The 15441-nt window shown below is 48.2% G+C and overlaps 1 protein-coding gene across 1 annotated transcript in view; it reads left to right on the top strand.

Moving 5' to 3' along the window:
- The first annotated feature begins 478 nt into the window (after positions 1-478).
- LOC308200576 (uncharacterized protein) overlaps positions 479-15441 on the top strand; it is a 32245-nt gene continuing 17282 nt past the window's right edge. The window contains exons 1-2 of the mRNA XM_080606533.1: positions 479-9548; positions 12647-12705. Coding sequence (XP_080462659.1) covers positions 9352-9548; positions 12647-12705 — 256 coding nt within the window. The 5' untranslated portion in view covers positions 479-9351. The remainder of the gene's footprint in view (positions 9549-12646; positions 12706-15441) is intronic.

The following is a 15441-nucleotide window of genomic DNA, read 5'->3' as shown; positions in this document are numbered from 1 at the left end:
ACATGGAGTGCAGGACATCAGCATGCGTCCCCAGCGCAGTAGGTGTGCACTGGTGGAGTGCGTGCCACCGAGCGTGGGGCATGCAACGGCTCCCAGGGCGGCTGCTGCTGCTGCTTCAGCCTTGTGCTCATTGTGCTTCCTTCTGGTTCTTCTGCTGTGGGCCCTGGGCATCAGTGTGGCCTCTCATGTCCAAATGGGGACCTTGCTCTGAAGAACTCGGCGAGGTGCTTTAGGAGCGTTTGTGCTGCCGCGTTCTCAGTGTGAGGATTTCGGGTTCTGTTCTCGTGCGGTGCCTGACGTGGCTCTCGTGGAAGTGCCTTTGGCACGCTGCGGTCTGTGATCTCACGTGGCCGTTTTGTTTTTTAGATTCTGAAAATGCGATCGCCAGCGACTGACACATGGCCCCCGCAGCTACGGTGCCAAGCGCCAGGTCCCGCTGCAGCTAAGGAGGAGGAAGAGGAAGATGGGAAATGATTTGTCGTGTGTGAGAAATTCTGTGCCGTTCTGGTCCATTCTACACAATTTTGTAACTTCTTTCTAATCATTTTTTATTTATAGTTGGAAATACAAAAATGTTATGCAAAAATAAAGGAAAATTATTTTGGGGGAAAAGGATTTTGTTCCAAATCGTTCCCTTCTGTTGTAAGCCAGGTTCCTGTGAGCAGCTTCTGGAGAAGAGGGAGGAGGAGTCATTCTTTCCAATACTTTTTGTTTTACTCAGTTAATTGTAATTTAAGTCATTTTCAAAAAATAAGCTAGGCACATGTATTCAGGTTGTAGTTAAAAGAAGATAAATTCCAAGTCCAAGTGAATTTCTCACAGTCAGAGCTGTTATTCTGTAAAGAGAATGCTCTATTTTAAATCTAGTTAAAGCAAGTAAAGAAACCTACAGAGACTTCACTGTAGAGTAACTTTGTACTGTCACTTCCTTTCTCCCCCCACCTTTCTTTTTCTTCTAGACCAGCCATATTTTCTTGCCAGAGATGAATACAGTTCTCAAGTTGCTTCTAATTTTAAATGTAAGCCTAAAATCCTTCTGCAGACGAGTCAGTAATTGGAGCAATTTTTAAAAGATTTTAAAGTGCCTTCAACAAGCTAAAATTATGTGGTGGGACATTTCTTTTTCTTGATTTGCTGATGATAGGCTTCACCTGTCTCCTGGGCTGAGGTGGTGTACAGACCTGTTTGTAGCAATAATCTCATGAGTAATCATTTATTATAAAGGACAACTCAACTGTTTTTTTCTTTAGAAAGGTGGCTTTTAGCGCTGTTCCTGAGGAGCAGGAGAGAGTGCTGCTTTTGCTGTTATGTTTTGGCCCCAAACTCTTCCAACCTGCTGCTGAGCACCCAAAAACTTCGGTGGCTCCCCCCTTAGGCAGTGTCAGACTGCGATGTTCTGTTCGCTCAGTTTTTGGTACCACAGAAATAAGAATTTCTAGTTGCCCGCAAGCCTTTCCTTATCATCCCTTCTCGTAGCTGGAGCCTGGCGTTTTGTTTCATTGTTATCTGCCATGTCTGTCTCTTCCAACTCTGAGTTCTAAATAATAAATCTTATTTTGATGCTGCTGTTCACTATTTCCTTACCACCTCAGCTCTGACCTGCTAGCTTCCCCTGCTCCTGAGCTCGGCTGAGAGCATGGGTGGATTTAGGTCTATTGCTGGCACCTCGGAGCTCAAGAGCCCTGAAGGAGGAAACCATTAAAACACCTCGTAAATTCAGAGCTGAAGCCTCAGGGCCAAAATAGATGTTTGTGCTTTGTGCTTCTGTGTTGCCTCCTGTTCTACCCACGTCTAAGGAAATGGAAATAATCTCCTGCGTGACAGCAGGAGCTAGACAAGTGGTGAGGGCTGTTGCTGAAATGCTGCTTTCCTCCGGCTTTCCTGCTGGCAGGAGGGACCGGACTTGTTCCCCTTGTGAGTGGGGGGAGCTGTGGGGTCCCGCTGAGCACCGCACCCTCCGTTTGCTGCTTTGGTCTCTGCCATCCTCCCTGGGCTGCCACAAGCATGCTGAGCACGCTCTGTGTGAGGACAGCAGTGTCATGTCCCTGATGTGCTGCCTTGGGACGAGTCCCTGTGGCAGCGATCACGGCAGGAACGTGCTCTGCCATCACCTGGCATTTTTGTTCCCTAAAAGGGTCCTTTCTGGTACCTCCTGGGGTGCTGGTTGCTTTCCAGGGCTCTGCCAGAGGCTTTCTGGTGCCCGATCCTTGTTGCTCCTTCTGCAACACCTTGGGCTCCTACATGGCCTCAGCCACAACTTCAGGAAGCCAAAGAGCCTCCATCTCCAGATAAGTATTTAAAAATCATCTGTGAGTATTCAGATTAAGTATAGGGATTAGCATCAGGGTTAACTGTGAGGAGTGAAAACCGCAGCAAATCCTGGATGTTTGTTTCCCCCACCTCTGCCAAGTCCACCTACCTTCAGTTAATCTCTTCTGCAAAAGGCTGCTCGGTTTTTGTCTGTAGCCCACATACTGAATGCTGGCACTGCAGTTTGAAGTACAAGCCCTGAGGAGTGCTAGGGGTGCTTGCGCTGCTCCCTATGGGTCGGTGAGGAGGACTCTCTGCGGGGAAGCACCGTGCTTGGGTGCATCTTGGTGCTCTTGGTGCCCGCTGCCTCCAGCCGTGAGCTTAGTAGGGACCCAAGTCTGTTCTGAGTCCCTTAGCTCTGGTCCTTGCTTCAGTGTGCCCGGGGAGGGGCCATTGGGAATGAGGTGTTTTTTGGCATCCTTTTTTTGACACGAACGTTGATTTCGATACTCTAGTGCTGAGACAGGGTGGCTGTGTCCTGTACCCGCTCACAGAAAGGCAGCGCCTGCAGCAGTTCACTGAGATCATTGCCCCCGTGAATATTTCAAGGCACTCTGGTCTGAAACCTTACTGTGGAGCTCGTACTCTGTGAGGCTCCCAGCACCTTACGTGGGAGCCCCGGGGCACTCTGCTGGCATCGCCACGTGCCAGCAAACCCCTGCCCAGTGCCGAGCCCTGGGAAATATTCTTCCGTGCTCCCTGTGAGTCACTGCGGCTCGCACTGGCCTGTGCTGCCTCCTGGAAAAATGCCACATAAATAAATAAATAAATCTTTCCACGTGGGTGCTGGGTGCGACGAAATCAACCCAGTTCATCTGCTCTAGGCATAGCTGTGCCCAGGAGAGTGGGGCTCCTTGGTGCTTGCCAGGTATTCTGGAATTACTTTCAACATAAAAAAAACTGTTTAAGAAAAAAATAAGCAATTTTTTGTAATCTATATTGACAGTGTAGCTATGAGGTTTAGAGGCATACAGAAAAAAACTTGTTGTTAGCTAAATTGTAGAAGAACTCTTAGAAGTCATTTACAAGACCTGCTCGTAAAACAGCTGAAGTCTCAGGATAATTTGCAATGAAGATTTCCTGGGTTATTGGTATGGGCATCTTTATCTTCTCCAACAATCCCTGGGGGTGTCCTCAGCATTAGGCCTTGGCTTTGAGGTTTTCCATGAGGTTAATGAGCGTGTAATCCTCCCGGAGGAATGGCTGGAGGCATCAGCTGCTTGGGCTTTCAGCAGGGTCTGTCAGCAAGGCCTTTGTGAGCGTGCAAGCAGGCAGTAGAGCTGCACCAGCTTCCGTGTCCATGCAGCAAGCGTGGTGGGTGCTTAGGTGGGATAAAACGATGGTCCCGAACCCAAACAGCCCAGCTGTGGGGTTGGAACCGAGGCTTCCCAAAATCTAATAGAGGAGGTATGTGAGGCATGCAGAATGGGGAGATTTACGTCAGATTCCTCCAAGATCTGTTCACAAGGTGCAGAGCAAGTCCCAAAGTGTTACGTGGCCATGGCATGGTGGGGAGGGAGCTGTGGTGACTGCAGCTGATCTCTCGGACATGCCAAGCACAGCACTGGTACCAGCACTGCGCCGGGCAGGGCGAGGAGAGGCGCAGGTGGGTGCGAGGTCCAGGTGGCGGCGCGAGGCCAGGGCCTCTGGAGGCAGGAGGGCTGGCTGCTGTTGGAGCAAGGAGTGAAAGCACTCAGAGTATCAGCACAGCTGTGCACGTGGGAAAAGACAGTTAAATTTCTCCAAAAAAAATAAAAAATAAATTGTGGTAATAGAAGAAAACAATTGCAAATGTTAAAAGTGCAGCTTAGCTTCCTGCAACAGAGGCTTCTGAAGCAGTAAAGTATTTTAATAGCTTCTGATTTAGGGAAAATCTGTTGAAAAGTTTTTCAAATCCCCTCTGGACTGATACAGTTTCTGTGAGATTCAAGAACACATGTAAATGTTTTATTTTCTTTCCTTACTTTCTTGGTGCTTCAGTGCTTGGAGCAGAAGAATTTCTGGAAAAAAAGGGAGGAATAAATTTGGTGAGATGCTGATTTGATGCTGGGGGCATACGGCGATATTTGAGACTGTTAGATGTTTAACAAGGAATCCAGGGGCTGTTAGCATAGCTATAGAAATTGGGAGTCAGTTTAAAATGTCAAACATAGCGGAATAATTCTCAAATATTTGCTAATTGCATAGGACTGTTGACTGTTGACTGCTCCAGTCAGCTCCTGACAGCAGCTGACATGAGGAGTGCTTTTGAGCACAGGGGGACTTGCAGCCCTTCAGCTTGACATTTGGAGGTGTTATTTTTCATTTTAACCTGGCTGCGTTGTCCTTTTTAAGCTGAAGTTTGCGTTGGTTTAAAGAAGCATAAATACCAGGCACTCGGCGTTGCTGTGCCTGCCTATTGGTGGCAGAACAAACCTTTGTTTTCGGGTACCTGGCTGGCGCTGTCTGGTAACGCTGGGGGGAGCGGGGAGGGAGAAAATGGCAGCACTTGGGAAGAAGCCACCCTTCTCCTGCCCCGTCCACGCCACCAGCAGGATGGTTTTGGCCCTTCTGCTCGTGCCGGTGCGAGGTCAGTCGCTGCCTCTGTTGTGCTTGCTCTTGCAGTGAGAATCTAGGGATGTGTTTCCAGATATCTTCTGGTGAGTGTTGATTGCTGAGGGATGGCATGAAAGGAAGATGGCAATTAGCAGTGTGGAAGGAGAAATGTCACTGCTTACCAGTGACAAAAAGTAAAGGGACGTGCGTCTGGTAGAGCTAAGCACGCAGGGGTTTTTATTCATGATTTTTCCTGCCATTATTCTTCACTGTTTTCTAGCACCAATTATTATAAAGTGAGGCAAGTAAAAGTGTTCAAAGATTACCTGCCTGGATGGCTTCTCAATGGAAAATACAGTTGCTGAAAAATCAAGCTGAATGCTCTTTCAGTTCGAGTTGTGGCTATTAGCAGCTGTCCCATCTCCAGCTCAATTAGCAGCAGCCCAGGGGTAATGATCCTTCCTTGGCTGTGCTTGCAAGCATGAGAAAGGTGAGAGAAAGACACAAAAACACAGGAGAAACTCCCCTGCTTGCCTAAAATGTTCCAAAGACCCAACGACACTGGGTCCGACACCTATTGCTCTGCAACACTGCAGGGCTGCAGTTTCTCCTGACTCAGAAGTGCCCATAGCACCTAGCATATTCTGCACTAAGGAGCACGTAGAGGCTGTGTCCCCAGGCTCACGCGAGGATCCAGACTCCTGGCATCAGCTGTCTCTGCCCGTGGGCACTACATGGGGCCAGTGCCCCAGGCAGACCAATGCGACCCTGGCACTGCTGCAGCCCCCTCCCTGAGCCCCCTGGTGTTTTCCGATGCCCAAGGGGCAGCTGCCCCGGGCATGGCACTCCGTGGCTGTTGAATAAGCGGTGGGACTCCGTTCGGTTACCTCCCCTGACCCGAGCACCGAGTTTGCAGGCTTGCAGAGCCGTTTCTGCTAGGAAGATGGATTGGGCGCTCGTCTCGCAGGCAGCGCTGTTTATTTTCAGCCGCTGAGCAGAGCCTGGCTTCCCTGAGCACGCACAGAGCGGGCAGGAGCCCCCCTTGCTCTGGCTGCTTCTCTGCTGGGCTCAGCCCCCGGCCCCACTTATTGCCCTTCGGGGCTGTGACTCCCCATGTGCCCAACCCGGGGTTTGCTCACGCGTGGGGCTTGCAGCCAGCAAAGCCTCTCTGCTACCAGGCTCAGCTCCTGACCTCCTTCAGGCATTTTTGGGTGTTGTCTCCTATGGTTTCAGCTCTCCAGCTCCAAAAAAAGCCTGGCATACCTTGCACTAATGCTGGCACAGGCTCTGGGGGTCAGCAGCCTCAGCGAAGCTCTGCCTGTCCTCGGTGATCCAGCGTGGACGTGTGGTTTGTGAAAGCTGGTTTGTGTCCACTGCTCCCTCACTGGTGCAGTGCTTTTCGAGGAGACTATGCCCTGCTCTGGTAAGTATCAGGTGAGTTCCCGCTGAGATAAGTGAAACTTCAGCAGGAACGATGGACCCTCCGTGGAGGAGTGTGAGGTTTTTCAGTAGTGCTGTGCCAAGTGACCCTGAGGAGGTGGGTTTTAAATGCTCCCCCCCCGCCAAAGCTGCCGTGGGGCCTTTGAGCAGCCTGGCCTAGCGTGCCGGAGCAGGAGATGTCCTCCAGGTGCTGTTCCCCTTCCCTTTGTTGTGCCCTCTCCAAAAGCAGCAGCATGTTGCTGGAGCACCTCCTTGTGCCAAGCAAAATTTCAGAGTTTGTTTATCAGGAGGGTATAGACTCATGGGGAAGGGTGGGGAATAAGCACATAATTTTTTTTTGTTTTTCTGTATAACCAGCTGTAGGACAAGATGCCCAGCACGTGCACTGGAGTCCTGGGTGCTGCTGAGGGCAGTGTCCCAAAGGGCCTGGGATGGGGCAGGGACAAGCAAGGGACTGTGGCCACCGGCCATGGTGTGCAATGCACCGTCTCCCAGAAATGCAGCACATTCGTGAGCAAATTGCCAGAGCAGAGCGGATGCTGCCTGGAGAGGTCCCCAGGCTGGGGCTGGCAGGCACCCCGGGGCCACGCAGGCACCCATGCCACCTGGCACGGCGCGCATGGTAACTGCATTTCCCATGCTATCAGCAGAGGAAGCAGCTCTGCTCCGTACATTTTCAGATCTCTGTGTTTTTAAGGAAGTAGAAATAGCTGTATAACATCGTGGCTTTGCAAAAACAGGTTGTCATTACCCAGCAGTTAAGATTGTGATCAAAGTGAACTATCATGGATGCATGTGAGCTGCCCCAAACCCATTTCCTGGAATTTATTTTTATATGACACTTAAAAACTGAGCATTAAAGTACACCAACTATTGTAGGACGTATTTTTCCATGCAAGCACGATTTCTGATTGGCCCAAGTTAGCTTTTCTGCGGCAGCAGTCTTCTCCCCAGCTCTTTGTCATGGTGATTCAGTAATGCTTCACCGTTGTCATGGTTGCAGGGCTACTACTAAAGCCAAAGCAATTGCACAGCCCTTTTATTCATAGTTTCAGTGTATAAACTAATTAAGTAAACTGAAAGCAGCAGCCTCTTCTCTGAGCCTTGTTTTTGCAATACTTGGTATCAGATGGACTCTGTTTCTGCAGTCCTTCCAAACATCAGAAACCTGACTATGCTTCAGCTCCTCGGGTGAGTTTAGTGTCTGAAGGCTGGGCAAAGTTCACTGGTCATTAAATCACCCAGAAGCGTCCTCCCAAAGCTGTGAGGGTCTCTGGAAAGCCTCTGCTCAGAGGGCAGCAACGCCAGAGCTAGGAGCCAGCATGTTTCAACCAAGCCACATTCCTTATCACTGCTTTGCTTGTGGCAGAAACCCAATCAAAATGTTTAGGTTCTGAGTTCATGCTTTGCTGTGTAAAACTCGTGGCAAATAACGGGGGGGGGGGGGGGGGGGGGCTCTCCCTAAATGTGCCCGGGGGTGCCGGGGGCAGCCACAAGCAATATGTCCTCCTCTGTGGTGAGAGGGTTGCTAACACTCCTGTTTTTGTTAAAAACTTGATATAAGCACAGAATCTATTTGCAAGCCCAGAGAGCAATGAGAGGAACCCAATGGTCTCTGCGTGAGACGGGAACAGTCGCTCTGGCATTTGCCTTTGTCAGGGAACGGTTCAGAAGATTTAGTGTCCCAAATTGGCACCCTGTTTACTGATCAGCTGCCGCTCTGCCCTTGGCAGTCATCCTTGTGTGCTCTGGGCAAGGGGGAATTTAAGGATAAATTAAAGCAAAATGGAAACCTATTTCCTGCTAAAATTAGCTGTCTTGGTGTTCACCGGGTATCTCCCACAATGATGCACTCTCTCTGGCACCTCGTCCCAGATGCACAGTGCTGTGTGGGGTCAGCCCTCCTTCCTCCCAGCACTCCTCCTCCTCTGTGCCCAGTGGGAGATGCTTCCTGCCTCATGGTTCAGCTGTGCTGGGGACGTGGGCACTGACTGGCTTGTCCCAATACGCAAGGGGACCCTGGAGACCAGGGCCGATAGGTGCTGGGCTCTGCTGCCTTGGGCAGTTGCTGAGGGGCACCAAGGGCCTCCTGGGCACCACAGGCCAAGTGGGAGCTCTGGTGGTGCTGCGGTCCAAACCTGCGTCTCTGATGGGCTGTGCCCAAACCTGCCTCTGGGTACCCCGGCTCCCAGAGGGACACTGCCGAGGTCAAGAGCTCAATTCAAAGTGCAGAGGTGGCAGGTGCCAGGTACTGGTGCTGCTGGGAGTGGAGGTACATCTGGGAATGCAGGGTCACCCGGGCTGGCGCTAGCCAAATCTGTATCACCAGCACAGGTTGTGGTTTTGTCCACTTCTCTTTTTTTGATGCTTTTTTTAATTTAGCAAAGCGATGTTGCAGTGCCTCGTTGCTGCAGTTCCCTGTGCACTCTCATCCTGCAATGCCAGTTTTTCTCTTCTTATTAGCAGAGAGATGGTTTTCCGCCTGCAAGAGGACGAGGCCACAGCCTAGTCGTTGAGCAGTGATGACGGCTGCACCGCTGCCTTGCACACTGAGGTGCTCTTTGCTGGGCAATGCTCTTCCAAAAGGCAGCGCATAACCTCTGAGCTCCCGGCTGACTTCTGGGTGCTGATAGCAATGAAAACAAAATATTTCATCTCAAAGCAGAGAAACTTTCAATGCTGCACTTTAATTAAATTAATAGCCAAAGCAAGGCAGCATGATGCAGTGTAACTTCATCTCTGCAAAGTCTGTTTCTCAGTAAAGTTTAGCATTGATAATTTTGAATTTACTAAGTCCCCTGTATTCAGGAGGCTGCTATAAATATATGACAGAGTAAAGACACTTTCCTTCTTTAAATGAAGGCTAGAAATACTTTTCATCACTACTATTTTAAGCATGGTGATCTAAAAAGCAATTCTGTAAGAGGGAGTTTACTTTGAAGCGATGTCAAGAGTTCCTGAACATTTTTTTGCCGTTCCTTCAAAGAGCTCAATATTTGTTTTTCCTCAGTATGAGTACTTGTTTCTTTTGGAGGAATCTGTTTACACTGAAGTTTGCAATTCTGCATGCTTAGAAGACCAGTAATTTTACAGGCTTTAGCTCTAAAAATGCAACCTTCAGCCTTCCAGGAACATCTTCCCCCTGCAATTTGTTACCCTTGCAAAGCACTGGGTCCAGGTACTTCTGAGCCCAACCAATGGATTGTATTGCAGAATGCCAAAGCAGTGAAAATGGAAGACCAGCACCACTCTGTAATAGGCAGGTAGGTATTTTGTGGAAATATTTCCTCCAGATGGTGCAGCTCATTGTAGGGAAATATTTTGCCTGGGAACTGGGAGGATCACCATGAACGGGAGCAGGGCCTGAGCAGGAGGAAAAGCCAGCCCACTGGCACGCTTCAAAGCCAGCACATTTGGCGCAGAGGCAACCTTCCCCCTGCTACTTCAAGCCTCTTGCTGAGTGTGCTGACGGCAGAGTGCTGCCTCTTAGAAGCGCCTGAGCCAGCGGAGCTGGGGCAGGGGAACAGAAGGGCCATTGCCACCTTCCCACGGGATGCTAGTCGGATCCGGATTTGCCATTCCACAAGCGTTCAGGAATAATGGTTGTGGTAGCTTTCTTAGTAAATCCTTTAACTGTTTAACTTATTCCCCAGAATCCTCATGGGGGCGCAAACATAGCAGAGGGCAGGAAGGTAACCCCAGCGTGCATGTGGTAAACCTTCTTTGGCTCCAGCGCCCGCGTGGGTGCCATGATGGTGCTCGATGCAGCACCTCCTGCTCCCACCTCCCTCTCCGGGTCCTCCCAGCACTGTGCCAGTACAGCATGTTGACAGCTTTCAGAGATTGCCAGCAGGGAAGGGCAGTGCTGTACCGCCACTGCATGAGGCCTGTTGCCATGGGCAGCCTGCAGGAGCTTCTCCTCACGGCAGCGAGTGCCACGGGTCGGCGAGGGGCAAGTGCAGGCTGCTGGGAGGAACTGAGGGGGAAGGAGACAGAAGGAGAGGGGAGAAGGGAGGGAAGGGAAGAGGAAAATGTGACAGGAGGAGTGTGTGGTCTGCAGGGAAAGTGCAGTCTGTGACAATGGGGAGTGTAACTTTGATAGCCATGTTCTGCCAGGATAATTCCCTGCCCCAAATAATAATTCTCCAACAAAGACACAGAGGAGCTTTGCAGAGGGAGGTGCCAATTAGGACAATTAACAGTTCCCTTCTGCTGAGGGGATCCTTACACAGCACCCAACGCTCAAGCGAGGTTGGGCTGACCGACTCATTTCAGATTGATTTTTGTGTGTTTTGGAGGCTGCTGCCTCATCCCTGAGCTGCCATGACTGGCAGGCAGGGGGCCAACTCTGCCCAACAGCTCATGGGTGCCCCACAAGGGAAACATGGCTCTGCCCGGCCTGCTGGGCCTTGATGGGCATGGCTGTGGCTCCCAAAGTGGTGGGGACTGGTGTCCCAATACCCGATAGCTGTCACTGCCAGACAAAAATGACCAGCTTCTGAACGTAACTGGGAACACTGCATTGTTGCAAGCCAGAGGCCTATTTTGGGCTAATCTGCGAGATGAGGCAACGCGCTCATTCTTGTGCAGGAAGGATTCCATTGCCGATAAACATCAGTATATCTTTTTTAGCACAGCAAGCTAAGCATGAGAGAAGACAACTATTTATAAATACCCTTAGGGGTAAATATCAAGCAGAGAAACTGTAGGAGTTGAAGGTTAATGCTAGCCTGGGATCAAATGGGTATAAATTAATCATGAATAAGCACAGACTGGAAATGAGAAGACCATTCACAGTAACGTGAGGAGCAAAACCCTGCAGCGATTGGAGAGAGGCCTGAGGAGCTGGCAGAAGGGTTGTGCACCCCAACAGCAGTTTCCGAAGACAGAAAATAGCTTTTTGCTGGGGATCCCTGGGGGTTTGGTGAGCTACCACTGCTTCCCTTGCCTGGGGGTGCCTCCCCTCCCTGGACTGCCGCGTGACACGAGTGCCGGGGGCGAACAGACCGCCTGCTGGTGGGCCAGACCTGTGCTCAGCGATCTTGGTGGAAAACAGGTGTGTACAATTTCTGTTTTGCTAAAGGTGGCTGTGGATGTTGCTGGGACATGTGCCCCATTCACAGGCCAGCTCAGCCTGCTGTCCCACTCACTGACTTGGCAAGCGAGGCTTCTCTCTGCCAAGGGACTGGCTGCAGTGTGTGGGCAAACAGAATACCTAGAAGGTCCAAATAAATAACATGTTCATCTTCTTTCTGCAAGACAGAAGATGCAGTCGTAGGTTGATCGTGTCTTATTTTCCTTATAATGCCTATTTTCCTAATAAATACCTGTCCCTGTGGCATTACAGATGGGCTGAGACAGAAACTGCCCAGCTCTTCTGTTTACTTTATGGATTCCCTCAGTTCCCTGCTGGCAGCTTCAGGCCAGTTTAGACTATTTCTCTCAGCTATATCATGTCACAGTATTTCTGTGGGCTCTCAAGAAACCACCCTGCACTCTCGAGGTCATCCTCCTCTCTTGCTGCTACATAGAGTAAGCCAAGAATATTTAAAGCATGATTTTGCATTATATCAAGCTGCTCTAGAATGCAGTCTGTACTGATTAACAGGTAATTATGAAGACAAGTTTCACACAGTCCCCAAATTACCTGGTATCCAATGCTCAGCTGAAATAAGCTGGTGCCTTGCTAGTGGCCTGCTGACACAGAGCAACAGCAGGCCGGGTCCCTGATGTGCTTTGGGGAATGTGTTGGACAAGACCCATAAAGCTGACAGTGAGGTAGGTGCAGAGTTTTATTATTATTATTATTTATGTATTTATTATTTTAAAATCTGCTGGGAGGTCTGAGATTAGTGTGGGCACCCAGAATGTTGAAGTCAGTGGAGCTAATGATTTAAACCAAACTTACAGCTTTCTTCAGAGCCATTTTACTACTCTGTCAGTTAGTGATGGGAAACAACCCTGGCAGAAGGTTGAAAATGCAGGAGGTGAACATCCGCTGTTTGGAGCTGGAGGCCTCCAGGACAAGGGTTGCCTGCTCCTGTGTGCCTTTCCAGCGGGACCCCATCATATGGGGCAATGTGAAGTACATTGAAGTAATTCAAGTACATTGAATTAATGTGCATTGAAGTACATTGAAGTAATGTGAAGTACATTGAAGTAATTAACAAAATACAGTGTTTCTTGTTCAGCTAGAGTACCTGTAGTAGGAGAAGACTGATAGATGGATTAGCCCACACTTGTCATTCATATTGAGCCCCATTAAAGTACTGAGGTTTTCCTGCCTACTGATCTTGATTTCTATTCTGAGAAAAGATGTTTTTCTGATAGATATTCTGATACCCATTCTCTTTAATAACAGACTGAAAAGTCAGAGGATCTTCAATGAAATAAGACACCAGAAGAATGCTGCAAGTACAGGTATGGTCATGCAATTGTTTCTATTTAGGCTTAACTTAGAAAAGTTTCAGTCTGCTATTAGAATAGCAGACCTGGCTGAACGTCAGGATGTTGTTGGCTAACAGCTGTGTGATACAAAAAGCTCATGTGCTTGTAATTGTATTGCACTGAATAGCACCACAAGAACTTACAACAAAAGTAATAAGCATTAGCCTAACTGTTCCCAAGCAGTTTGTGGGTTTTGGATGACACAGTTTTAGGGTGCTCAACCTGAAGGGTCAGTTTTATGTTTTGCTGAGCCTGTGCCCTTCTAAAAGTCATGTACATCCTTTGATAAGTACCCAGCTGAACATCAGTTATTTCATGGAACGTGAACTCTTTACCCACATAATGTAAGTAAAATCAAAATTTACTGACCAGACAGATAAATGATATGAAAGCCTTGAAAGAACTGATGAAACCTACAGCAATCTATCAAACTATTTAATTACATCTTCACATTGCAAATCAGTGTCTGCTTAGTATGTGGAAAAATCTTTGACAGTCTTTTTATGTTGGCTGAGAAAAGAGTAAACTCAAGTGCATGCTGTGAAACTGTAGCAAACTGCACCACTCTCACCTAAAAACTTTTTGGAAATCCCTTTATGAAATACTGTATTATTTTACTCTTACAGTATTGACTGTAAAAGGTTCTGTGAAAGGCCACTGCTTGATTTTGCGAAGCCCCAACCTGTTGTTTGCACTTTACCACCAGAGATGTTCTTTGGTATTTGATATTTATATAAAAATGAAACTCCTCATTCTTGAATTTGGTAGATTCTCATAGGTCTGTTTTTCTCAAATTCTGCCGTTTTCTGATATAATTTTCAGCAGTAAAAACAGACCTTTGGTATCAATTGAATTGATTTTTTTTCCAGCAAATTAACTCTTCCCTATTTTCTTTTGTGACCCTCTCTTCTACAGTCCCTATATTTGAATAGCAGTTGACAAGAGCAGGGGTGCTAGTCCCCACTCCTCTTCCCTCTGATGGATTTCTCAGTTAGTTCCCTAACTGATCAAGTTACTTTAAAAGCAATTTGAGCTGCCTGAAGAGCCACGTTCTTTGGCTCCCAGGCTCTTCCTCTCAGGACTTACACGACCCCTTTTATGGGGAGGAAAAAACCTTACCTATGTACACTATCTGAACATTGCATGTGTTAAATTTCCAGGATAAACAACTTTTTGAGTGTTAAGTTGAAGAACACTCTTTGAGGCTACTGGGCTGGCTTAACATCTTATCAGCAAGATGCTTGGACCATGGGACGCAACTGAGCAGCATGCACTGAAGCAGTCCCAGCTGTCCTGCCCAGGTTCCCACATGTGTACAGCACAGGGAAAGTGAGGAGCTGCAAGCTGAAGGGCTGCAAAGGAGGAAGGAGAATACGGTAAGTCTGCAGCATAGGAGGCAAGGACCTGGCAGGTGAAAGATGCTTCGAGCATCCCTGGGACCAAAGAGGTGATGTCCTCCCCTGTGCTAGGTGCTGCACAAAGGGGAGAAAAGCACACTGTGCTTTCAGCCAACATCTATGTAAAAAGAAGTAGGGTTCTCTGGAGAAAAAGGCTGTAAATCTAAAAGTAGTTCTGGTGGTGGCTAGCCATGGTGCGTGCTGTGTTTCTAAAAAGGTCTGTTGTCTGCTGCTCTGATTTTGAGGAGCCGTAATGGTATAGGGAGAAGGGAGTCCAGGCATGAGAGAGATTACACACAAAGCCATGGGATTAAAGAGTGAAGGACAGAGGGAAAAGATGCCCAGATAAGTAAATAAGATCACAGGTAGAAGAGGAGGCCTGGAGCTGACAAGAGGGCGAGAAGTGGGGCAATAAGCAGGAGCTGGGTGTTGCACTGTTTTAGAAAGGAGACTAGAAAGCGATGATGATGAAGATAGTACCCGAATAAATTTTTAAGGGCAAGAGAGCCTGTCGCAAAAAGTGCAGAGGGAACAGCATTAGAAAAGGCAACTGCGGCTTGTGGTGTGTAAGGAGGTGCAGAGAGACAGGGCCTTTTCAAATAGAGGACATCAGAGGGGGTTGTTCAGTCACTTCCTGTCTTTCGTTGTGCTCCAGGAATTTTCCTTGGATAATAATTTTCCAACTTTCAAATGTTTTCGCCATGTTAATGATATTTTTAAGGTCAAACAAACCAAGTAGTGAACAACATCAGACTTTTTGAAGACAAGCACATGATTGCTGTAAATGACAAAGCAAAAGAGAATAGCATGAGAATGACAGATCATAATTCTGACAGCAATTTGTGATGTCTGGATTATCACATGTGATGTCTGGGTACAACACAAAGCAGTTTTTCTATTTATTTCTTTAAAGCCATCTGTTTTTTTCACGTGTTCTCTGAAATTCCTTCATCTGCCCAGTGCCAGAGCTGACCCTTGTTGACTGTGGTATGCTTTCACTCAATAGGTTTGCTCCCAGAAAAGCCCACTCCCTCTCCCTCAGTGCAGAAAACAGCACGACTGATGTTATTCCAAGGTTAAAAGTTTCTTACTTATATACACAGAAAGAGAGCACTTTTCCGTGGTACTACAAATGATTAAAATAAAGCACCAGTTACTCAGCAAGTCAAAGGATGTTCATGAGTGGTGTTCCATCAAATGGGGGGATACAGACCTGATACCACAGCAGTATCCACACCATGAAATATCTAGGGTATTTCCTGGAACGGAAAATCCTTCTGAACACCACTTGGGGCATCAGAAAGGTGCAGTA

The sequence above is a fragment of the Anser brachyrhynchus genome (assembly GCF_964034855.1).
Source record: "Anser brachyrhynchus genome assembly, chromosome: 10".
Lineage (NCBI taxonomy): Eukaryota > Metazoa > Chordata > Aves > Anseriformes > Anatidae > Anser > Anser brachyrhynchus.
Note: the sequence above shows the minus strand (reverse complement) of the source record. Positions and strands in the feature narration are given on the sequence as shown.